Below are 26,207 nucleotides of genomic sequence, written 5' to 3'. Positions count from 1 at the left end.
ACCTTTCACTGTAATAACAGCTTTAAGTCTTTTGGGGTAAGTATGTACCAGCTTTGCACACAGTGTCGGAATGATTTTGGTCCATTCTTCTTGGCAGATTTGCTCCAGGTTGTTCAGGTTGGTTGGACGACGCTTGTGGAACACAGTTTTCCAATAGTGCCACAGATTCTCAATGGGATTGAGATCAGGACTTTCACTGGGCCACTGTAGGACATTCACCTTGTTCTTGAGCCACTCCAATGTTGCTTTGGCCTTGTGCTTGGGATCATTGTCCGGCTGAAAGTGAATTTCCTCCCAAGGTTCAGTTTTTTAGCGGACTGAAGCAGATCCTCTTGTAGTATTTTCCTATATTTTGTTCCATCCATTCTTTCTTCAATTGTAACAAGATGCCAAGTCCCTTCTGATGAGAAGCATCCCCACAGCATGATGCTACCACCACCATACTTCACTGTAGGGATGGTGTGTCTTGAGGCATGGGTAGTGTTTGGTTTACGCCACACAAAGTAAGTTTGCACTTTGAGTTTTGGCCAAAAAGCTCTAGCTTGGTCTCATCTGACCACAAAACCTTTTCCCACATCGCAGCTGGGTCACTCTCATGCTTTCTGGCAAACTCCAGACGTGCTTTCAGATGGTACTTTTTGAGTAACAGCTTCTTTCTTGCCACCCTCCCATACAGGCCAGTGTTATGCAGAGCTCTTGATATGGTTGACTCGTGCACCATTACTCCACTCCCAGCCACTGAACTCTGTAGTTCCTTCAAAGTGATTGTTGGCCTCTATGTGGCTTCTCTCACAAGTCTCCTTCTTGTTTGAGGGCGGAGTTTTGAGGGACGGCCTTTTCTTGGCAGTGCCTGGGTGGTGTGATATAGCTTCCACTTCCTGATTATTGATCCAGCTGTGCTCACTGGGATATCCAAACACTTGGATATTATTTTGTACCCTTTCCCTAATCTATGCATTTGTATTACTTTATCTCTAACTTCTGTAGAATGCTCTTTGGTCTTCATTTTCCTTCAGATTCACAGCCTTACCAATGATCCTTCAACAGTTTTTATCCAGAATATGTGACAGCAACTTTAATGGTTTACAGGTGGAGGCCAATGGTAAGGTAATTGTGTCCTCGTTAGGGCAACTTCTTTCATCGGTGCAAACTGGGAGCTTCCACAGCGCAGGGGCTGAATACTTATGCAAGCAAGATATTTCAGTTTTTTATTTTTCTTAAAAATATTTCCCAACATAAAACCAATGTCACCTTACAATAATGGATTCAGAGTTTCAGTATTTAAAAATAAAATATCAAACAGAATGAAATTTCAATGTACCATTTGTAATTCGGTAATATGAGAGAATTGGTCAGGGGTCTGAATACTTTTGCAAGCCATTGTGTGTGTGTGTGTGTGTGTGTATATATATATATATATATATATATATATATATATATATATATATATATATATATATGTGTGTGTGTCTGTGTTTGTGTGTATATATAAACATTTCAAATTGGCTACTACATTGTATTAGTTAGGGTTGGGCTTCTTTTTGGGGTTGCTTGATAAGATGTGCTTGTTTTCTGTATCACAAGAAACCTTCCTCCAGGGCTGTGAGCTCTATTACAGAGTGAAGACAAGACAACAAGCTTTGAATGCGCTACACAATTATAAGTCATGTGTATAGCAAAGAAAGTGCTATGCATGGCAGAATCTTGGCTTGGTGAATTTGTAATTTGACAGTTTAAAGACCTTTTCAAAAGGCAGTGTTGCCACACATTCTAATAAATGATTTACAGTTAGTTTACAACATTCACTAAAAAACATTTTTACCAATTTTTATTTCTAAAACAAAACAACAATAAATATAAAAAATACAGCTATCAAGTTACTATCATATTTATTAACAGATCCAATAAGACATCAGTGGATGGGTGGGTAAAGTGGAAAATGTTATTTTCCAGCAAAAAATATATACATTGTGAACAGAGTCATTTACTACTCAATTAAATAGAAAATCCATCATTTAATGCAACACAATTGATATTGTATTACAGTTCATTTCAAGAGTGCAAAGAAAAGTCACCAAACGGACAGACAAGATTTTTAATACAGGTATTATATATTACAATGTGCCTTGCTATAATACAGTCATGTCTGTTTAATAAAAATAAACAGTTAAAAGGGCAAATGTAATACAAACTTATTTTAAGCAGTTAACATAAGCACATATTAAAGCAGTATATTTCTTTGTGTTTTTAGTAAGATGTATTAAGATACAGATCAAAAGACCTCATTAATGAAACCTTGCCTTTCTTTGCTAGGATACATGATCATGTCATGAAGCAAAATTATAACCTGTGCATATCTTTGTAGCAAAGAGAGAGATGTTATATTTTGCTCAGCATACATACTATGAAGAATACAAAATGATGACAAGACGTTATGTGATGGCTGGGGTGGCTGCTTTTCACAGTAATGAAATTAAATGAAGAATACATTTCAGAATATTCCTATTTGTTTTCCTTTTTAAAAACAAAAACTACGCTATTGGTTAATTTAAAATAATTTCTTTTAATATCTAAATTGCCTCTCCATATCACAATATTTTAAAAGGTGTGGTCCCACCACTTTAATTAAAAACTATAGGTGTGACAATATTGATATTTCTTTTAAAAGGAAAACATCTTTTTTTCATTTAAGATTAAATACGGATGTTTAAGAAACAAAAAAATAATAATTTATGATGAAAACCCAATGCTGTGGTTATAGTAAGTTTTAATGGAAATCCTCTGTATAAAATCTGCTTATTAAAAGTAGGTATCTTTAGTGTAATAAATGTTTTACATAGTGTGAGACCAAACCTTTTATGTATTTTTTAATTTACACAAGGACAACACAATAATCCAGTCATGCAATGTTCATTTTTTAAGCGTTCTGCATCTCTTTTCCGATCTTGTAGCTTAGGATCTTATTCCAGTCAATCTTGGTGCGAGTAACTGGTAGCTGTCGACGTAAGGCTTTGAAAGTAGTGTCCGACATGGTCTGGTAGTTCTCATTAATGGCAGTCTAAAAACAAAACAAACAAACAAAAAATGTAAATAGTATTAAAAAATGAACAAAAGAACATAAACTTACATATAGTATGCATCACACAGTGTAGTCACAGAGCAGGTCAGGTGAGTATCTTAGTGACGCTTAAATAAGTTCAAATCTAATAGATTCTCGGAGGAATATGAAGCCAGTTATAAAAAAAAAAAAAAAACTAATAATGCTGAGCTATGGATTTGACAAGGAATATCTGAAATGCCTGGGTTTTTGTACATTTTACTGTATGGTGGGTAGGCTTGAGTTGATGGAGATCATACATTAAATTGTCATTGCCTTTGTATAACTTGAATTTATTGAAAAGCATTAACATCTGATGACAGCTCCAAGACTGTTTTCTTTCTTTTTAGTGCGGGACTGTTGACTAAAAATCATAGTCCAGAGTAGGTATAACATGGGCAGTGACAATCCGCAATTTCCAACACTGCCCCACTAACTTGCCTCAGCCTTGGTCTGGAGGGAACACCCCCATTTTAGGTTATAGGGTAGTTGTAGTGCGGTAAACTGAATTACAGTGGAATTCTTCAGCGTGTGAAAATAAGGGGTTTGATCAACTGACCTGGTATTCGTTTTCTGCAGCCGCCATGATCTTGATGAATTCCTTTGCAGTTTGAGCTTCGTTCTAAATATAAATTACATTTAGTAATTCATTAACAACACAAATATATACATTAGATCAGATTATGGTACTCAAAAAAAAAAAACATTGTGGAATTAACTTAACAATATGGTTACCAAGCACATACATGTACAGTTCATGTTATTTTTTTTTTATGAAACACTCCTGATGATCTTCCATTTGACTGCCACAATTGCAATATTAAAGCGAATATTAAAACCCACAACATAATTCACCTATTCAAAAGAGCTTCCACTTTAGCAGAAAACAAGCAGACCTGCATGTGTGACATTTGTTTAGTTTAGTTTTATTACTATAAAACAAACACCCACTTTCACTTTCCAAAACTAAAAAAAGGAAAATTCTCCTCAGGATGTTTCAGGCCCAGACCCTTACAAGAACAGACACGGTTTACAGGACCTCTCTGTATGACTGCTTTTTTAATAGATGAATTCTTGCTATGCAGATTTTTGTGATGCCTAATGACAATTGAGACCAGTCTTAAAATCTACTCAAGTATACAGAGCTTGCCTAATATAAAAATACCTACCACTATGCCATTTCAATAAACCCTGGGCAAAAGTACCACACCTGTGACAAGGCTTTTTGTGGTTTCATTTTTGTGCAAAGAAAAAAAAAAAAAAGGCACTCTTAAGTACAGACAATCTTAAAAAAAGGTTTGCTGGTAATAATATTATACTTACAGAAAGAGACATAGAATCTTGAACATCTTTGTGACTCACAAGCTGAACATTTCCATCTTCATAGTAGTGAACCTACAATGAAATTTACTGTATAAATACCCATTTGAGTTCATACTTTCTTTATCAAGCACTCAAGAGGGCCCCAGAGGAGTTTGAAAGTGGGAAAAAATTATTTAACAAAAATATCCTCCATTTATATTTACAGATGTTACACCCTTCATATTCATATCATCGTAGCTACCACTGCCAGTAATTAAGATTTGATCCTCCATCATTTCACAGGTATCGCTATTGTCTTAATTATGTTTAAAAAAATGTAAAATGAACCTCCTAGCACTGTGTTTGCATGGAGGCTGGTAGGAGACACTGTTTTATGTTTTGTCAGCTTCTCTGTTTCAAACTCTGCAGCCACTTGTGCTTTAGCCTAGGGGTCGCTCAATATTGCAAAACAATTTCTACTTGTTCTACTATCGCACAATCCTGGAGGGACTGGTGACTAAACTTTTTAGCTTATGATTAAAATAGTGTGGCACTGGATATAAAGATGGCCGCAAAATGCAAGTCAAGTAGGCGAGTAAAAAATCTTATTAGTGGTATACTGTTTCATACATGCTAACCTTCTGAGAATAAAAATATTGTTAAATAATGAACACTTGACTTGGTGTGTTTTATGTTCATAAAAAAGTGTTACATTAAAGTCTGGGGAGGGGGGCCCACAATAATGTCTGCACTGGGGCCTATACCCAGGCTGAGTCCCCAGTGCTGTAAAATATTCCAATAAAATCCAGCTGTGGCTGACCTTTACAGGGAAGAGGATGGTCAAACTGACCATCTAGTCCTTCTTTTTTTGGGGTCTGCATTACTGGAAAAAGTTATTAGGATTCACAGTGGTCTAAAATGCTGCATTCCTACCATTTTTGCACAGCTGTCAATTTACAATTATACTGTTTCAAAGAAATCTTTGTGGACCAGTTCCCTGAGAATGCTAAATTCATATAAATATGACCTCTTTACAAAGTGTGCCAGTGTAGCCCTGCGATACAAGCCAATATCTGCAATATATGCACATTAAGTTTACCTGGATTTTCATAAGGCCCACCACTTGAGTTGTTGCTGGGGTGATGGTAAATTTCCATTCTGACCTCCAGCGCCCATTCCTTTAATGTGGGAGTAAAATCTGTTTTAGCTTAATGTTCAAGCATATACCATGATGCAGTTGAGTCTGAAAACTTTATAAGCAGTGCTTTTGACATTAAAATGGAAACACAAATGGAACCAATTAAAAGGGACAATACACCATATTAATGATATTAAACACTGCCACAATTTATTAGCCACAAAGAAGCTACAAACCAAGAAAATAAGGTTAAGCGTGTGTTTTTTTTTTAAACGTGATAAGCCATAATGTGTCTGTTATCTGGCTATTAAATAGAAGCTGTTGTTTTCTGTCCTTTGATAAACCGAAATGCTTAAATGTTGATATTCATCATTATTATAGAATCACAGATAATCATTGTTATACAATTCTTCAGAAAAGCATACATTGTGCAGGTATTTTAGAGACAGAACAGCTGATCTAACCCTCTATTAAAGCAGACAATGTCTAACTAACATTTGAAACTTACCAGAAATTTTTTGGTTGAAACTGATGGCACTCAATACACACAATGATGGTTTGATGTCCGTCAATAGTCTTCCCATATATCTAGATGGAGAAATAAAGCACATCTACATAAGTATATGGAATCAAATTATAAACATCATATAACATGGATAAGAGCAGAGGGCAAGAACAGTCAATTGTTGTCTCGAATGTTTTGAGAGGTATACATATTGTATATATTTCTGTATGAACATTAATTGCAAACTGAAATGCATCACAGTGTTAGTTTTATAATTCAGCAGTTAAAAACAGATTGAATTACAATAGGCTGAGCAGTCTGTTTGTGCAAATGTTTTACACTAGAATTTTACACTGAATATTCTCCAAGTTTTTTTTTTTTTTTTTTTGGTTTTTTTTTTATAGTCATGTACCTACAATAGGTTCCATGGAAACCTGACATTAAACAAAGTTCATAAAATACACAAATGGTAACCAAAACACCGCAAGATTTTATTTTTTTTAGTGGGTGGGTGGGTATTCTCAAAGTAGAAATGTACTTGTAGCTTTGAGAATCCAGGCTCACTTGAATGAAGGGAAACAGACGCCTCACACACCGATATACACACCTGATGAGTATCTAGCTAGTACCCTTAAAGGTGCAGACTTTAAAATAAGCCTGCGTCATACTTACAGTGCAGACACCATTTGGGTAATGCTCCTTGACATAAGCCCTGACAGCACTGTCCACAGCACTCCTCCAAGACTCCAGCGCATTCTCCACATCTTGAGAGCGAGGGTCGCTTGCTTCCTTCCGCAAGTGGTCAAACTTGAAGGAAATCTTGTTCTTTGGATCCAGATATCTTCCAGTTCCAAGGTCACCATGTTCCGTGATTAAGACCTACAAAATGAGCAGCACCATTTTAGTAGGAAGTAGTAAGATCTGATATTAAAATATCTTTAATGTTTTTAAAATCATTCACTTCACTAAAATTGAGACTGCATTGATGATGTTTTTTTTTACTCTGTACTTGTATTGCTAGAACATTTTTTGATAATTTGTTTAAAAGTTTTCAGCAGAGAATTCCTTTAAAGTAGGATAGTACAGTCAAACTAGTCCATATAGTACAACTCAACACTCAAATCGGTAGTAATTCTATTAAATTAATAGAACATATGTTTCTAGGTCATATCAAGCATCCAATTAAAATTGTATTTTCTACCTTATGCAATATTGTTCAAAAAAAAGAATGGAAGATAAAATCTAATGGTGTAACGCAGTGGTCTTCATTGAGCACCCCACCAATCCTACATAAAATTATTTAAATCACATTTAACCATTAAAAGAAAAAGTTCATTTTCATTAAAAATCTCTAACAAACTCGTAATATCAAGGCACATGAAATGACACAGACACAGCCCTAGTGATCAATACTGAAGACCACTGAAGTCTTATATCTATTTCATCACTTACCTGGTCGTCATACCCATCAACTTTCACTGGTGTAAACTGGTCCACATTGTACTGTGCAAATGCACTAAGAAAAAGAAAACAAAAGAATACGGTATTTTACAAAAGGCAAAATTAACAATATGTTGTGTTTAAGGGTGTCTCATTATGTGATGCATCATTTTGCACAGTTTGAGGAGCTCAGCTAAGGTTGCGCTTGATATAGCTTGAACACATGAAACAAATATTAAATGTATAGGAAATATAAAGAATGAATATGAAGAGTAATAGAACTCCACGTTTCTGTGGTCATAACATTATTACAGTTAAAGTCCTTATACTGTACTAAAAATGAATCCAAACAATTCGGTGGAACCTCTTTTCCTTACTAATGTCCTTCAGTAGAAGATATTTTAGGTTAACATCAGCAACATTCTTGTCCCAGGCCACTCAAACTGTTCGCTACAACAATTTGGCAATATACCTAATAAAAATAAAGTCTAATTTTATATACATTAAAATGTCCACATTAAGATAGTGAAAAATACAAAAATGGTAAAACACTTACTGAGCTGCACCTTCCCTGAGAAGATTGTCATCGTTGAGCAGCAATCGCACATCTGAAATGTTAAAAGACAATCTGTTAGAAAGGTATACAAACTAGTACAAAAGGATAGGATGTATTGCTACAGTGGCTCTCAAAAGTATTCAACCCCCCTTTTCCACATTTTATTGTGTTACAAGGAGGAATCAAAATGGATTTAACTAGGAGTTTTTGCCACTGATCAACACAAAAAAAGTTAGTGAAAAATAAAATCTACAAATTGTTCTAAATTAGTTACAAACACAAATCAGAAAATAATTGATTGCATAAGTATTCACCCCCTTGAACCAATATTTGGTAGAGGCAGCTTTGCACATCTGGACACTGCAATTTTTGCCCATTCTTCTTTGCAAAATTGCTCAAGCTCCATCACGTTGGATGGAGACCTTTGATGAACAGCAATTTTCAACTCTTTCCACATATTCTCAATTGGATTGAGGGCCGGGCTTTGACTGGGCCACTCAAGGACACTGACCTTTTTGTTTTTAAGCCACTCCAGTGTGGCTTTGGCTGTATGTTTGGGGTCATTGTCCTGCTGGAAGATGAATCTTCTCCCAAGTCCCAGGTCTCTTACAGACTTCAGCAGGTTTTCCTCCAGGATTTCTCTGTACTTTGCTGCATCCATTTTGCCCTCTATCTTCACAAACTTTCCAGGCCCTGACGCAGAGAAGCATCCCCATAGCATGATGCTGCCACCACCATGCTTTACGGTAGGGATGGTGTTCTCAGGATGATGTGCGGTGTTAGGCTTGCGCCAAACATAGCGCTTAGCGTTGAGGCCAAAAAGCTCCATTTTGGTCTCATCAGACCATAGAATCTTTTTCCACTTGGTCTCAGAGTCTCCCACATGCCTAGATCTCTAGCTGAGATCTGATGTGAGTTTTTTTCAACAATGGCTTTCTTTTTGCCACTCTCCCATAAAGGCCAGTTTTGTTTAGCACCTGGGCTATTGTTGCCGTATGCACAGTGTCTCCCAGCTCAGCTGTGGAAGACTGCAACTCCTTTAGAGTTGCCACAGGCCTCTTGTTAGCCTCCCTGACTATTGCCCTTCTCGACCGGATACTCAGTTTTTGAGGAAGGCCTGTTTTAGACAGATTCACAGTTGTGTCACATTCTCTCCATTTCTTAATAATGAACTTTACTATGCTCCGGGGTACATTCAATGCCTTGGAAACGTTCTTATATCCTACCACTGATTGGTGCTTTTGAAGAACCTTATTCCGGAATTGCGTTGAATGCTCTTATGTCTTCATGATGTAGTTTTTGTGAAATCATGTGAAACACCTTAATTGCACACAGGTGGACTCCATTCAACTAATTATGTGACTTCTAAAGACAATTGGTTGCACCAGAGCTTATTTAGGTGTGTCATAGCAAAGGGGATGAATACTTATGCAATCAATTAGTTTCTGTTTTGTATTTGTAATTAATTTAGAACAATCTGTAGATCTTATTTTTCACTGACATTCTGGACTTTTTTGTGTTGATCAGTGGCAAAAACTCCTAATTAAATCCATTTTGATTCCAGGTTGTAACAAAACAAAAGGTGGAAAAGTCCAAGGGGGTGAATACTTTTGATAGCCACTGTATATCTTATTAAGAAAAAAAAAGTATCAGAAGTGCAAAATGTGACCAAGAACAGTCAGGAAAATCCATGTATTGTAATAAGGCAAAAATCAGCTTTTAATTCTACTTATCCAAAGAGCAGGGCAGCGATGGCTACACTGTTTCCTCTAAGGGCCATCACACTAAGATGATTAGATCCTAGTATGGTGGTTATTAAGGGTAATATTAATTCCTGACCCTCTCTTTCTAAAACACTAGCAATATAGCAACTGAACTGAGACCATTTTAATAATTTCAGTTGCATGACCTGGCCAGATTTCAACTGAGGCACTCTGTTGAAAAGAAATGTACTATTCACATTCAGGTTAATACTGCATTTAACTATAAACATTAGCGCTGCAGTATACATTCAAATCAGTTGTTATGCACAAATGAAACAAAACTGATCATTGATGTTTTAAGCTGTGTTACAGGAGTGCAATTTATTTTTCTGTGTTATCAACCATTAGGGAAAGGTTTTGGTACTTTACTTTTCTACTTGATTGTATTGGAATGTGATGAAGCATACCACTCAAACTGATCCACCACAAAGACAATTTGATTTTAAACATAAACTGTCTATCTGCAATACACTGTAGAACCAAAATGTAAATTGCCACTGTTAACATATGGTTTACATTATGTTTACTGAGCATACACTAATTTCAATACAACCACCTTATTTTGGGACCTAGAAGTTAGGTGAACTTGTTCCCTGATTTCACACATGGAGTGTTAAGGCAAACAACAGCAAGTCTAGCCCAGGGAAGCATCAATAAGGCAAACAGTGGTTATATTATAACTGGTAATTTTTTTGTATTCGTCCTTAATACAAAATAGTTGTGTTCTTCACTTTGGTATGGAAGTATTCCCAATTTTGTCTCCAAAGACGTTGCTAGAGGTAGTGATCGCTCCCTATTGTGATGGATTTGTCTGCTGATAGATCTCCAATAACTTTTCAGCACGAACCTCAAGGGGTAGCCACTCATTCAGTCGAACAAGCATTACAACGCGGAATCTCCTAAAACACTTCCTGTCAAAGTCCATTCTGAGGCCTGTTGTCTTACAACAAGTCTCTGGGCTGTTTCATGTTTAATCTCACTGCTACATTTCCAGCACAATCATATTCTCCATCAAAAAAAATAGCAGTTAGTTTATCAAAAAGCAAGCTTAGATGTCGTTCTGCTTCTGTAAATACATCAAAAAATCTCTGTAGGAACTTGCCCTACAGTATAGCACTGCTTGACAACCCCGTCTTAGATGTGAGGTTCAAATTTAGAGGATATGGTACAGTTAATGAAAGTGTACATTAAATGAACAACAAAAATGTAAAATATGTATATTCAGAACTTACCATTGAAAACTTCATTAAACTCTCCAGGGGGAGCATGAATGACAAAGTTAGCTGCTATGCGTACCTGCAATTAGACAACATTAAGAGAAATTGATTAGCATACTGACCCCTTTTCATGAACTCTTTTTTTCCTAAATTGGTTTATAGAATCCAGAGAAATACAATAAACAAAATTGTCCAATAGTGTAGTTCAAATTAAAAAAATGCATCCTTCAAGTAGCTTTTGTACATTATACTGCAGAAATAAAGGTTTCTTTTACAAGTAACCATTGCTTAATAATGTAACCCTATCCTCTGGGCAATGTATAAATCTACTATAAAATGTGAATACTTGATTTAAACAATAAAAAAAAAAAAAAAAAAAAAAAAAAAATCACCATTTTTCTTCATCACTTATTTTTGCCACTTGCAGCATATTTTATGCTTTTGTTGAATTCTTTTTAAAATGTTCAATTTTATTAATTAAACAAGATGCACAATACAAGTATACAAAACAACAACATAGTTTAAAGAGAGACAAAGGATAAACTATTTCAGATTGTTCTTGTGGGGGCAGATACAAAACCAAAATATCACCAACCTCAGCTGGGGGCTAACGCCTTTCATACATTGGCGTAGTCTACAGCTCTGTATTTATTGCTGTGAAATTTTGTAGCAAGTCCTGTTTGCAGTCTGAAAGTGAAGTCACTGTTGCAGTGTAGCCTGTTCTGTTCTGCCCATAGATGGGCATACAAATGTGTAAGAAAATCCCCTGTGTAGCTGGAGCCTGAGGGCAGACAGACTGACACTGCTGACTGGCTTGAGAGACACTAAGATAGCATACATGTCCATTCTGCACTGTCAGAAGTCCTGTCCTTATTTTTTTATTTGCTGATCCTTGTGATAACATACTGATGACTCTTACATGATGTAACTTCTGTGAAAAGCACATGCATACTTTGGCAGCTGAGTGAAGTACTTGCTCATAGTGTCGGCTATGGCAACTACACTAATGCTCTTCAAGTTCCCATGCTGTTGACACAGGCTCTCTTGAGAAAGATATGTACAACATACATACATATATATTATACACATATATATATATATTATATATATATTATATATATATATATATATATATATATATATATATATACACACACACACACACACACACACACAGTACTGTGCAAAAGTTTTAGGCAGGTGTGAAAAAATGCTGTAAAGTAAGAATGCTTTTCAAAAATAGACATGTTAATAGTTTATATTTTATCAATTAACAAAATGCAAAGTGAGTGAACAGAAGAAAAATCTACATCAAATCAATATTTGGTGTGACCACCCTTTGCCTTCAAAACAGCATCAATTCTTCTAGGTACACTTGCACACCGTTTTTGAAGGAACTCTGCAGGTAGGTTGGCCCAAACATCCTGGAGAACTAACCACAGTTCTTCTGTGGATTTAGGCAGCCTCAGTTTGCTTCTCTCTCTTCATGTAATCCCAGACAGACTCGATAATGTTGAGATCAGGGCTCTGTGGGGGCCATACCATCACTTCCAGGACTCCTTGTTCTTCTTTATGCTGAAGATAGTTCTTAATGACTTTTGTTGTATGTTTGGGGTCGTTGTCATGCTGCAGAATAAATTTGGGGCCAATCAGATGCCTCCCTGATGGTATTGCATGATGGATAAGTATCTGCCTGTACTTCTCAGCATTGAGGAGACCATTAACTCTGACCAAATCCCCAACTACATTTGCAAAAATGCAGCCCCAAACTTGCAAGGAACCTCCACCATGCTTCACTGTTGCCTGCAGACACTCATTCGTGTACCGCTCTCCAGCCCTTCGGCGAACAAACTGCCTTCTGCTACAGCCAAATATTTCAAATTTTGACTCATCAGTCCAGAGCACCTGCTGCTATTTTTCTGCACCCCAGTTCCTGTGTTTTCGTGTACAGTTGAATCGCTTGGCCTTGTTTCCACGTCGGAGGTATGGCTTTTTGGCCGCAAGTCTTCCATGATGGCCACTTCTGACCAGACTTCTCCGGACAGTAGATGGGTGTACCAGGGTCCCACTGGTTTCTGCCAATTCTGAGCTGATGGCATTGCTGGACATCTTCCGATTGCAAAGGGAAGTAAGCATGATGTGTCTTTCATCTGCTGTAGTAAGTTTCCTTGGCCGACCACTGCATCTTCAGCAACCTCACCTTGTTAGCTGAGTTTGGCTGTTCCTCACCCAGTTTTATTCCTCCTACACAGCTGTTTCTGTTTCAGTTAATGATTGTGTTTCAACCTACATATTGAATTGATGATCCTTAGTACCTGTTTGGTATAATTGTTTAATCATACACCTGACTATATTCGTACAAAATCCCTGACTTTGTGCAAGTGTACCTAGAAGAACTGATGCTGTTTTGAAGGCAAAGGGTGGTCACACCAAATATGGATTTGATGTAGATTTTTCTTCTGTTCACTCACTTTGCATTTAGTTAATTGATAAATATAATCTATTAACATGTCTATTTTTGAAAGCATTCTTACTTTACAGCATCTTTTCACACCTGCCTAAAACTTTTGCACAGTACTGTGTGTGTGTGTGTGTGTGTGTGTGTGTGTGTGTGTGTGTGTATATATATATATATATATATATATATATATATATATATATATAAACCATGTGAAACTGGTGCAGAAGCATGTTAACTCTTTAGCCCTGTAAGCAAACTGATACATAGGAAAGGACAGACTGGTGTCTTAGCCTGAACATACCTGTAATTCACTAGGTATAAGGTATGATATTTCAATATAACTGATTATTGTAATGATTATCTTGATAACAAAAAATCTCTGAAATACAATTCATTGCCCTGGTAGGTCACATCTGGCTAAATACAGAGTCATACTGTACAATAGGCTACAGGCAAGAAAAAGTAAATTAAAAGCATAGTTCACCCCCTAGTCTCTAAGTCATTTTGGATAAAAGTGTCTGCTAAATGAGTAATACAGAATTAATAATAATAAACTATGTATAAAGATGATTTTTTTTAATTGAACAAAATCATCACGTTTAAAAAAAAAAAGTTTCAAAGTTACAAAGTTCAAATCACTGCATCTCTGGTCAGGCAGGTATAGAAAGCAGTCTATTGGTATGCTCAGACCAGGTGGCATTTGTTACTGTAACCATGCATATTAAACACTGCAGTGTAAGGTTCCTATGATGGACAGTGCAGACCTGATAGTGGCAGTCCCACAGTAAAACAGACTATCCTAAAAGACCAAAGCCTACCATCAGCATTTTCATCTCCAGTAGAACCGCACACACACTGCAGATCATACATTGATTTCCAACCACAAGATAATACTGTACAATGAAACAGCCCTTATCCATACAGTTGTTTTGTCCTGTTCAACAATGCTTAATTAAAACTCCACAGGGTAGAGGAATTTCTCAATAATGTATCAATTGCCCCTTTTACTATTTCAGAAGCTCTTAGTCATTTCTTTAAGAGAAATACTCCCTTCTTTGTAAGTATTTCATTTTGACTGTATATACAATTATTTCAATTGTACTATCTTTTTCCTTTATAATAATTAGATAATGGCAATGTTTGATAGGGGTGGCAATATCACAGAATGTTCATTTTAGACAATGTTGGGGAGAAATACAGGACACAGAAAAGGAAATAAAAGACAAATGGGATTAGAAAAAAAGTAGTATTTCTTCAAATTTGATGCACTTTTTAAACCAAAAATAGCCTGCGTCTTAAATCTGAATACCGTAGTGATAAATGTATTAAAATTGACAACAAAAGACTACCCGAGTAAACAAACAACGTGGCTGACTGCCGATAAAAGACTAACAATGACATCATAACCGAATACACAAGCAGCAACGTGACTTACTGCTGAGAAGACCAACCAATTCGAGGGACGTCTTAAACTTGAAGGAATACGGTATTTAAAACTTTTAAAGACAACAGCTATTTAAAATGTTTGAGTGTGTTTTGTTGGATTAGACCAAGTAAATAGTCACAAATCCCTTCTTGATTGATTTTGATTTGTTTTATTTTTTAAAGACAGAAAAAAAGATAAAAGATAGTACTGTAGCAATTGAAAAGCAAAACAATGTGTTTTTTACTTTTCAGTCACCTATCTGTATAGTATTGAGGTTCAATTGTACAGTGTTTTATTTATTTATTTATTTGCTATCTATGATTAGTGATTAGATAGATAATAGAGATATATATATATAGAGATATAGATATAGATATCTATATATATATACTGGTTTGTAAATTTTGTTTGTTTGGTTAAAAGCATTTATTTATTTACATATATTCTCATCTCTACCACATAATATACCTGATCCTGTAGCAACTTACATAATATGAAAGGAGACTTTGTGGCCATTCATTTTATATGTTACATGCATGCAGTACAAACTACTCAGTAGTTAAACATACATAAATGATATAGGGCTAAGTGTAAAGAATTAATGGTTAATTAGAAAAGCACCTCCTTCTGCTGCACCAAAAACTCTGTCAGGCAATGGCAAAATCAATGGAGAGAGCTCTGTCTCACAGTGATGAACAGCTGTTAGGTCTCCTGAAAGCAGTTTATTTTAAAGCAGCACCAGTGTAAATGATGATGCAGTAAAATATATACTGTTTTTTATATGCAAAAGTGTCTTTTTTGCCATTCCCCCCTAAAATTTTGGAATCCCCCCCCCCCCCCCATTGGCTGCAGCATAGGAGGGAAATCCCACTGGCACACAGGAATGAAATTCAAGCCCTGACTTCATTATCACACTCCTAGTGGCACCTCTGTGAGAAGAAAAAAAACTAAACAACAACATAAACCATTAAGCCACCACTGACAGATGTTACAGTTACAGTACAATAACAAGAGCAGACCAGGTCATGGTTAAAGTACAATTAACTAACAAAAGAATTCCAGTAAAATCTATTCAATATTACCATCACTTTGAAGGTCATTAATAGTTCCTATTTGAAACACATTATGTTCAAGGTTTATTTGATTTTTAATTGTATTTTTTTTCATACATTTGTAAACAATAAAGCTGGTGAGTTATAATGTTGACATCTTATATATATATATAGCTATATTAATAATATATTAAACTAATATAGATATATATATATATATATATAAAGATAGAAATATATATAAAAATTACCTTTACGCCATGACAAGAATTTTTCGTCTTACAGAAGTGTTTCTTTCCCTGTTTAGTTTTTAATGAAATGCCGGTACTGTTCTTAAAAACAGAAATGTCTTTTTTTTTTTTTATTTTTTTTTTATTTTATTTAATTTTTTTTTTTTTTTATTTTTTTTTTTTTTTTATTTTTTTTTTATCCACAAAAGACTAACAGCAAAATATAGATCTTGTATCTATATATGGATCTTTTTGGTTTTGATGCAAACATACTGTATATAACACTTATGGCTCCTTATGAACAACCTTTACTTTATTTTTCACATTATACTTAGGGCTTCCGGGTTTTCGGCATTTAAAAAAAAAAAAAAAAAAAAAAACACTTTTCAGGACCATGAAACATCTAAACATTGGTTAAAACAACTCTCCTACTTGTACTCCACAATATAAACTAGTAAAAATCAGTGTACATAAACAACATGAACAGTAATGTAATATTAACAGTACTATCATCAATAAAACAAAATATTATAGTCACAGCTTGTGACACTAGTAAAAGACATTTACTCGCTAAAACCATGCCAGGTCAAATGAAGGAATTGTGAAAAATAAATGCTGCACTGCACAGTCAACTCTGTTGAAATGAACTTTGTACATCCAACTTAAACATAAAAACTCCCTTTTAACCAACATAGTTTAAAATGAATAAAGTCTGTTTTGACTGCACTAAAGGCAGACATATTTTTCCAAGCTGGCAGCAGACATTGAGGTTCGTTCTGGACATTGTAGAAGATGTACGAAGTGTGTGTATGTAACAACAAACCAGATACGAACTGACGCAGGAAGCCTTGTCATGCGCATTCTTTCTCTGCAGAGGATGTTGGGGAAATGGAGTTCAAAATGCCCAGCCAAAAAAAAAAAAATTGGTCCATTGCAGCAGCCCTAATATCCGATCTTTGATCAACCGTACTGTCTAATCAACTGAATGCACCTGTAACCATGTGATGAATTGTGTGGTGTATTGCGCACACATCTTCTGCTGCTAAAACAGCTACAACATTTAGCTGCCAAAAAAAGATGCAGCAACAAGAAGAAAATCCATAATACTTCAAATACAAAGAAATGCATAATACATAATATACAGTAAGTTAAAGAAAATGCATAATACATTAAATACAGTGGAAAGTGCAGAATACATGACAGTAGCATAATACATGAAATACTACATTAAATACAGTGGAAAGTGCATAATACATGATAGTAGCATAATACATGAAATAGTACATTAAATACAGTGGAAAGTGCATAACACAGGATAGTAGCATAATGTGAAACTGTAGCAGCAACACAGCAGTTAATAGCAGATATCAGGCTGAAAGAGCAAGTTGATTTAAAGCGAGTGACTAACTTGACAAAACATAAGAAATGAACAATATTATTCGTAAATCAATAATAAACAAATATATGAATTAAAAAAGAAATCCTATGTTGCAGATACAATGGAGCACTAGAGTTATTTTCACAACAGTTAACAGTGAAAATCTACTTTTCTTAGTGCATTTTCAGTTTAAACACGGTTTTAACCCTGACTTTAAAAAATATTCCATTTATGGAGTAGAACTTGTGCTGTATCTTGGTTTAACCCAAATATCCAAACCTAAATGTATGAGATCTCCTCTGTTTTCATTCAATAAACGTTTTAGGGGTTTACTTTTTAGTCTAAAACTATTGTTCCCTATGAAAGCCACACTGGTCTTGGTTTAAATGTTTTCTCCACTTAGTGTATGAGAAAACATTTACCATAATGAAAAAATAGAAAGACTAAGCTAACAAATGATGACCCAACACTGCTGTATAATACTGGCTGTGTACTCTGGTTTTGGAAATATGTTCCTCAATGTTTTATAAGAATTTTCAGCTGTCCAGACAGCATAACAATACGCACTGAAACCCACATATAAGAATTTCAGAGAGCAATTTAAATCAATTCAGCTGAGTGACTCTGAATAAGTTCAGTAGGCTGCATGTGTCCATCAAACACATGGTAGCAGGAGTAGCAATTATTCTCAGAACCATGGCACTAAAAAGACTCCCTCTTGCACTGCTAGCGTGACCTTGATTAAATTCCGTAGGCCCAGTTACATTGAATCTGCTGAGAGAACAGTAAAAAATAACCTTTTTCCAATATTATACTTAGTAAGAATTTAATGTCTATAGTCATGCAGTCACTGTCAATATGAAACTGCACAGCAACACAGTAATCAATATTTATTTGATTATAACTTATTTTCACCTAATGCTCGGATCTATCAATGATGTAGTCTTAAAGTTTGCAACTACCTAGATTACTCTAACAATGTCCTTCCAAGACAAACCCTCTAAATTAAATTGGCAGAATCTTTACCTGATTGCTACAGTTGGTGTTGGACACTGGGTAAGGATATGTACAATATCACTATGCAGGCCACAGTAATGGTGCATATCAAACTATCAAGATAAATGCTATGTATAAAAATGTTAGTGTTAAAATGATCAAAGATTATTAACACTATTTTATTGTAAGAGAAGAATTCATACCAGCAATTTATGCAACAAGAACTAAGTCATTTGTTTGTATGGCTTATGTGCCACAGCTTTTAGTTTAACATGTTTCAGTCTAGATTTTCTAAAAAAGCATCATTAGACAAATATATCTTAAATAGTTCAAATTACCTGGTAGGAAACAGATATAAAAACACACACACACACTAATTAAGATAATACTGGCAGAGTAGTTGTGTCATTTTGGGAGTATTTCAAATACTCCATAAATGGAAAAAAAAGCTGTAGTTTTAAATTGGTCACTGTTCTTGTTGTGTTCACTTTCCTATGAGAATTAAATTATTTGGCATTCTGAGCAAAGACTAAAATCTAAAACAAGTCTCCTATTCTTGCTGTATATTATTAATGGCTCAATGACTTAAAATAAAAACACGTCAACTAAGGATGCAGCCCTTTCACGTCTATATACTGGAAACGTGCAGCCACAAAGCAGAAAGACCTACTTAAAATAACCCTCATTTCATGAAGCATATTGGAGTATGTTAAGTTTTTAACACACTATCATACTTCCACTGATACACAATGGCAACACATGGTGTCCTGATTATACTGTTATCAAATCATCTCTAACCGGTCTGTAATCCGGAGTGGAGACTGTTGGTGTGATTCAAGGCTGCATTGTTACCCCACCCCTACTCCCACCCTCACAACGCAAGAAAACTTATTTCCTCCTACTGGCACACAAGCTCCTTACAACCCTATTTCAGATAGTTCTTATCAGATCTGTGCTATTTAAAATCCCCTTTCCCTTGCTCGTGTCTGATCGACTTTCTCTGTAGTTGAGTACAGGCAGTGCCAGAGAGAGTACTAAATGGGCCTGTGCGGTTAAGCAAATGAGTCTCTGTGCAATCAACAGGCACATTTAAGAATTTCACCTTGCTCAGGTATTTTCAATGTACATATACGGTCACAATCAGTGCCACTGGCAAATAGGCGCGTTTAAATACACAGCCTATCTAGTTCATTGAAAAAAATACAGCTTCACGACCTAGCATTAAATCAAAACGCGTACATTGTAACATATCGATTCATTTGAAACCCCATAAAGCGAACATAACGACGTTCTCTGACCCAGTCGGGGGCTGCAAATAGACTAGGCGGCTATATATGCAGCCCGGGTCCTATTTGTTAAGATCGGACCATACAAGGAGAGGCGTCTCTGACCCAGATAGACAGGAACGGAAGTTGGGCAGGGACCGAGTAGCTAAAAATAATAACAGTTGATGTCCAAGCCCACCGGCCTTCCGTTTAATCGCTAACTGCTGCAAACATAAGTATTTTCTAAATGACATGCTGTAGGTCACAACAAACCAGGGTGCAATACTGCTAAACGTCAAGTTTTTCGCAAGCATTGCTCTCATATAAGACGCTTAGCATCCCCTACCTTCTCCCCCTCAGACAACTGCTCCTCTTGATCCGCCATCTTTCCTTCCGGCACGACAGCTCATTGAAGCCGAGTACGACGTCATCAGAAGGGAGGTTACCCGCACGGGCACGCGCGGGAGCCACGCGAACAGTGAACGGGACGTGCGTATCCACGTAAAAAAAAAATTCTGCCAAAAACTGACACGCTTTCCTTGTGCAGTTCCCAATCCCGTGTGGAGTTGTCATTGTTCCAGTCTTAAGGAAAAGCCAGTCTGTATTCAAACCTGAAACAGTACTCTGTGCTGTTTCCACTTTGTAAATGTAAAACATGCTCCGTATAAAGTGTTGTATAAACCAAGTTCTATAATGCATTATTATTATTATTATTATTATTATTATTATTATTATTATTATTATTATTATTATTATTATTATTATAAATAATGATGATAATAATGTGTTTATTAAATATCTAGTCTTCAACATAGATAACCACTAGTACACACCTTTGCAGTATCATATTTACGACACAAAAATATACACCACACATAATTAAGTACAAAATTAACTAGTGAAGCAAGCAAACCGTCTATGTTACGAAGATTCCAGTAAGTTATAGTGTTGCTCATGGTACTTAAAGCTGAACTCCCTTATAAAAAGACTAGCTTTAAAATAAAAATGCTCCTCTTTTTATTATTTTCAGTATTTTTTTTTTATTGCTTTTGTTTATTTTAAGCAAATGAAGTAGTAGCAGATCGTCTCTTTATCATAGTGATGCTAGTTACAGGGGTGTGCAATTAAAAAAAAAATAGATAAATAAATAAACTTGTCCATCTTAACATGGCCTGATCTACCAAAACGCTGTTACACTTCCTTCTCGGACATGTTTCTGTGCACATATAGCAGGGCAAGGCCATGGCATTACCCATACTGCAGCGAGAGCAATCAAACATATCAAAAGGATGCGCTCAGTTAAACACTTCCTAGTCATGAACAGCGACCAGAGGAATCTGTTGGCTGCAGAAAACACAGATTGTCCATATACTGTTGGCGAACTCTTAGTTTTACACTTGGGGCGGGGCAAAAAAACATGAAAGGCTTCTTTTTGTTTGTCTGATAACCAAACCAATACACTTATCATATATATTCATCGTTGTCATTCATTCAACGTCGCTTTAAATTTACGTGAATATACTTTAAATTGCTTCTAGTGTTCAGACTCAAGGTTGAACGAGGAGCCGCGCTGTCACATTCATGCTGGAACGTAGCTGAAGTTTACTTCAGTATCTTGTTACCACTGTACAATCTGTTTAAAGATGCCAAAAACGATTTAGAAAAAAAGAAACAAGCACAAACGCCCCCCCCCCCCCTCCCTCCCAACAATCACCGGTATTAAAACAGTACTTCCTTGGATTGTTTTTCTCTAATGTTAACATTAGGAAAATATATATTTTTTTTAAAACTGCTGTTGCCAAAAAGTTAATTTATAAATAGAATTACCAATTCTTCTAGCATGGCATCAAATACAATACATGAAATGTACTAAAAACTAACAGCTATAAATCGTTATACCGCCGGGGATCGGAAAGGCTTTGCCACTGCTCGAGAAAAACACCGATTTATGAAAACGAATCGCAGCTAAGCATCACATTGCACAGGACAGACAGACAGACAGACAGACAATCAGAGTGTGTGTGTGTGTGTGTGTGTGTGTGTGTGTGTGTGTGTCTGTCTGTCTGTCTGTCTGTCTGTGTGTGTCTCTCTCTCTCTCTCTCTCTCTCTCTCTCTCTCTCTCTCTCTCTCTCTCTCTCTCTCAAAAACTTGTCAATTCATACGATAATTTATAAACGTATTTGTTAATTAATCTAATAATTCATTAATTAATTTGTCAATTCATTAATATGAAAGGCTGTACGGACCTGCAACTTTCCAACCAACTAGACAAACTTCCCAACAACCAGATAAACTTTAAATTGTCAATCTCGCAATGTACCGAAAACACGGCAACCTTTCTAGCCATTGGGAGCACACACTAATATTTTAATCAATGAAAATAATGCGTCACTCAAAACTGCTTCAAGGAAATAATTATCGAGCGCCATTTGTGCCAAAACTATCTGGCCGTTAGTTTGTCGATTTGAGAAATTAACGAAGTGGCAAAAAATTGACAAAGCTGGGCAGTTTGGGCACAAATGACCTCCATAAATAGCACCTTAAATTTGAACAAGCCAATCTGTGTGTTGCTAGAGGCACTCTTGGCAGCCATATCTTGCTTTCTTGTAACCAATAGCGGTGGGACGTAAACGCTTTTTAACATGTTTGTGCTTTGGTGCTGCAATTCAGTTTTCAGAAACTGCGTGGTTCTCTACAAATATACCCAGAGTGTCTTTCTAGCAACAGAACGAACATAGGACAAACACATAAATAAAAAATACTTGACCAACGAGCTATATATATATATATAAAAGCATTTTGGTAAAATAGTGATGTTTTGAAATTTACCTGTCCTGGTCACAAAAGCAAAGTTTATGGGGAATAATAGCCATTTTCTATACTTTTGAGGCATAAGCAAATAACACTTACTACCCAGGAACAAAAAAAAAATTGTTACACGGTGTAATACCAGCCAGCACTCGACATTTTTTTAATGAACCCAATACAATATAATACAATCACTACCTGTTTTTAACTATATTGTTCTTATTCTTTTGATATGAACACTAGACTGATTCTGAATATGGGTAAAAGCTGACAGAAATGTTGTAAACATACTGTACATGTTACATGCACTGTCAATTGTGTCTTGTTTCATATTTATTTTAATTACCCTGGCTGATGAAATCAATGTTTTGTTCATAAACCCCTTTTAGAGATTAGAGTCTCATTTTCCAAGCCTGCACTTGAAAAGATAGCCCAGGGGTATGGAAAATGTTGCTTAAGTGAACTGTTGCTAGAGCCGCCAAAGAAAAACACCTTTAGTACCAAGTCTAGACCTGTTCAATTGAGACTCTTTTAGTTCCCAAAATAATGCATTGCAGAAAATGTTCTTACCAGTAGATGTCCCTAGTTAGCTATCTGTTCAAAGTTTACAGCTCGCAGGAGTGCAGAAGCTGCGTGTTTAATCTGCATATGAAAGTCCATCCTTCAGTCAATCAGTATATTGTTCTAATAGCTGCTTCTTTCAGTGTCTTCTATGTATCTTCTAATCTATACATATGTTTGTGATTTTAATGTTTTTTTACAGTTAAATATATGCGAAGCAATAAGCAACTTTGTATTTGCTGTTTGCTTTTGTAACGTGATACAGTACATAACAACTTCATATAGTTTGGGCACTGCAGTACTATTAAACATAAGGGCAGGTATAAGAAATATCCATTGCTTTCACATTCAAGACACACTGTTCACAAGATCACTATCCTCATGGCATCCCAGCAATGTCATTGAACGTTTCATTCTACCTGTCGTCTGAGCCTGATTTTCAAAGCTTGGTAATGGATGTTGAGTGAAACCTTTTATCTAAAAAGCAACTAACCTTTTCCATATTTACCTTGGTGACATAACTTACCAAGCAAAACAGTATTGATGCAAAAGCATAGCAGACATGTCTACAACTAACAGACATAGCAGACATGTCTACAACTAACAGACATAGCAGACATGTATACAACTAACAGACATAGCAGACATGTCTACAACTAACAGACATAGCAGACATGTATACAATTAACACACACACATATATGTATATGTTAATAACTTTGTGGGATTCTACAGTACTAGTCATTTATTTTTATTCTTTACAAATTAGCCTTAATACACTTACCAACCTAAAAAAATCATCTGGATAGATAAGGGGCTTTATTAGTCACAATTAAAAAACATTCCAACCCCATACCATTGGGGTTTTTAATCATCATTTTCATTTAAAAAAATAAATAAATAAATAAAAATGCTGTAGTCTAGAAGACAATAAATCTTTCTCTGGGGATCTAATCATCACCTCCCCCATTTCATTAAACAGAAACCCCTGAGGCACGGATGCTTATGTGTCCTATTATTAAAACTTCTGCACATTACTTTTCTGTTCTAGTGGCATCAAAATTACCTCCCATAATTATTGTCTTGAGTTTGAGCTTCAATAACCACAATGCTATTAGCTCTGGATGTACATAATACAGGAATACAGGATACAGGATTACACTTTAAAATAGGGATAACAAATCTAAATGTAAGACATATATGGTATAACACTCAACTGATTTCACTAAGAACATGCATACATTATTCCAATGTATGAACAGCTAGCAGCAGGATAGTTCACCCTTCTTTAATAATCATTGGACTTGCCAACAATATAATTGTTTGTTGTCAGTGCCTCTTCCTTGACTTTCACAAACAACTAAATTCACCAAAAAAAAGGGACAAAAAACGTTCTAAGAGATTCAAATTTTACCCCATTTGAAATGCTGCAGTCAGAAGTAGTAGTGTGCAGATTGTGATTATTACATGCAACAACACTTTGTCCATGTTGTCCAAACAGCAGGATGTGATCCAGGCCAAATGGGGGCAGACATGTTTGAGAAATTAATTCACTGTTTCAAAATGTCCCTTATTCACCATTTGTATAAACAGCTTGAGTCTAGAACACTTTTTAATGAGAATAAATTGTATGTCACAATATTGTCCTCCTTGCCCTACCATAGCTTTGGCAAGTGTCAGTTACCCAGGTACACAGAATACAGTACAAAGATAAAACTCTTATATTTCATACCCTATCGAGCTCCTCAGTTCTTTAATAATTTATATATTCTTTGATCAGGTAACGGCACTACATTTTGTTCTTCATTAAAAGGCTGAAAATCCTGGCATATTCTAGTCATACTATTATGGAAACCTACAGGTATTTATTTTCTCCACATTACAATTGAGGTTGGGACACACCCCAGTATTCAGCAGAATAGTACAAGGGTCAGTCTTTGTTGCCTGCCAAAAACACACATGGCTTACTCATAACGGATAGGCATTTACAGGCCGTGTGCTATCTAGTGCATGCAGCCTTGCCCTTTTCCATTTGAAAAAGTACAAGTGGTAGAGACAGTGACTTATTCAACTAGGAATGTTTAAAACACAATCTGTTCCAGACCTGTTGATGAGCTTGACAGAATTCCATGTTTTGCAACAGCTCATACATTGAAAAGGAGGTAGATTTTATATTAGTTTATTTTATTAATCTAGGGGCCAGATAATTGTAAATCAAGTCAATGACCAGTGTTCAAAGCCATAAACTTGGCATTGTAATTAGATATAGGCAAGTGCACTGTTTATCATGGTACTAAAATAATTATCCCATTGTGCTCTCAAATATTGTTATTACAGTCTTCTGAAAAAGCTAGTGGCTTTCCTTTGGTTCAGTGCATTTCAAGTACAAATTAGAGAATACAATACATTGAAAAGTATTACATATCATAAACTTTGCAATTTTGTCATGGTTAAATATATGAAGTTCCAGATCCACACAAAAGACGTGGATGTATTTATGGACTTAAAAGGAGTTCTGAACTTGCATGAAGCTTTTAAAAATAACGGTCGCCAGTGTCAAACCCTAGTATAAAACAATGGCTTGGTTAAAACAAGGTAAAATAAACAGACACACATTTAACACATCTTTCCACTCCAGTGTAGAGCTTGCAGCATTTCTGTCAAATTAAAATTGTCAAACTAAATTGTAAAGGTTAACTTGATGACTGCTCTGAATGAAACACACCACATTCATGATGCCATCAACAGTTTAAAAGTCACTCCATACATCTTACAGGATGCTGTTTTCCTCATCAGTTTACCAAAATTATTTTTATACCTTTGTGGCTGTGGGATATACTATTAACGATTAATGTTTATTCAATAATTAATTGAACCATGCATTGTTTGTGGGTGTTTTCACTGGTGGATTTTTGTTACTTGGAGTAGACTACTTTAATAAATATAGACCTTTGTCTCTATGTACTGTACCTCAGTCTCAAACAGGAATAAAATGTGTTAAGGACAGCTGGA

At 35.7% G+C, this 26,207-nt stretch overlaps 1 protein-coding gene across 1 annotated transcript; it reads right to left on the bottom strand.

Annotated features, from left to right (window-relative positions):
- Positions 1 to 1,872: 1,872 nt before the first annotated feature.
- On the bottom strand, positions 1,873 to 20,253 carry LOC121319885 (F-actin-capping protein subunit alpha-2). Its single transcript, XM_041257810.1, has 10 exons — positions 20,173 to 20,253; positions 11,034 to 11,097; positions 8,039 to 8,090; positions 7,495 to 7,558; positions 6,715 to 6,921; positions 6,046 to 6,125; positions 5,499 to 5,577; positions 4,421 to 4,492; positions 3,657 to 3,719; positions 1,873 to 3,058 (listed from the first exon to the last, which is right to left on the bottom strand). Exons 1-10 carry the CDS (start codon positions 20,209 to 20,211, stop codon positions 2,918 to 2,920), a joined length of 861 nt encoding a protein of 286 aa, XP_041113744.1. The 5' UTR covers positions 20,212 to 20,253; the 3' UTR covers positions 1,873 to 2,917.
- Positions 20,254 to 26,207: the final 5,954 nt, after the last annotated feature.

The sequence above is a fragment of the Polyodon spathula genome, chromosome 8 (genome assembly GCF_017654505.1).
Source record: "Polyodon spathula isolate WHYD16114869_AA chromosome 8, ASM1765450v1, whole genome shotgun sequence".
Lineage (NCBI taxonomy): Eukaryota > Metazoa > Chordata > Actinopteri > Acipenseriformes > Polyodontidae > Polyodon > Polyodon spathula.
This window is presented reverse-complemented; position numbering and strand designations above follow the sequence as displayed.

Bases quoted from the DNA above. Each gene is read 5' to 3' on its own strand.
- LOC121319885 (XM_041257810.1), bottom strand. From the start codon at position 20,211: ATGGCGGATCAAGAGGAGCAGTTGTCTGAGGGGGAGAAG. The intron at 11,098-20,172 runs GTAGGGGATGCT...GTCTAATTGCAG, and splicing joins AGTTGTCTGAGGGGGAGAAG to GTACGCATAGCAGCTAACTT. The intron at 6,126-6,714 runs GTAAGTATGACG...TTCTCCATCTAG, and splicing joins ACCCAAATGGTGTCTGCACT to ATATATGGGAAGACTATTGA.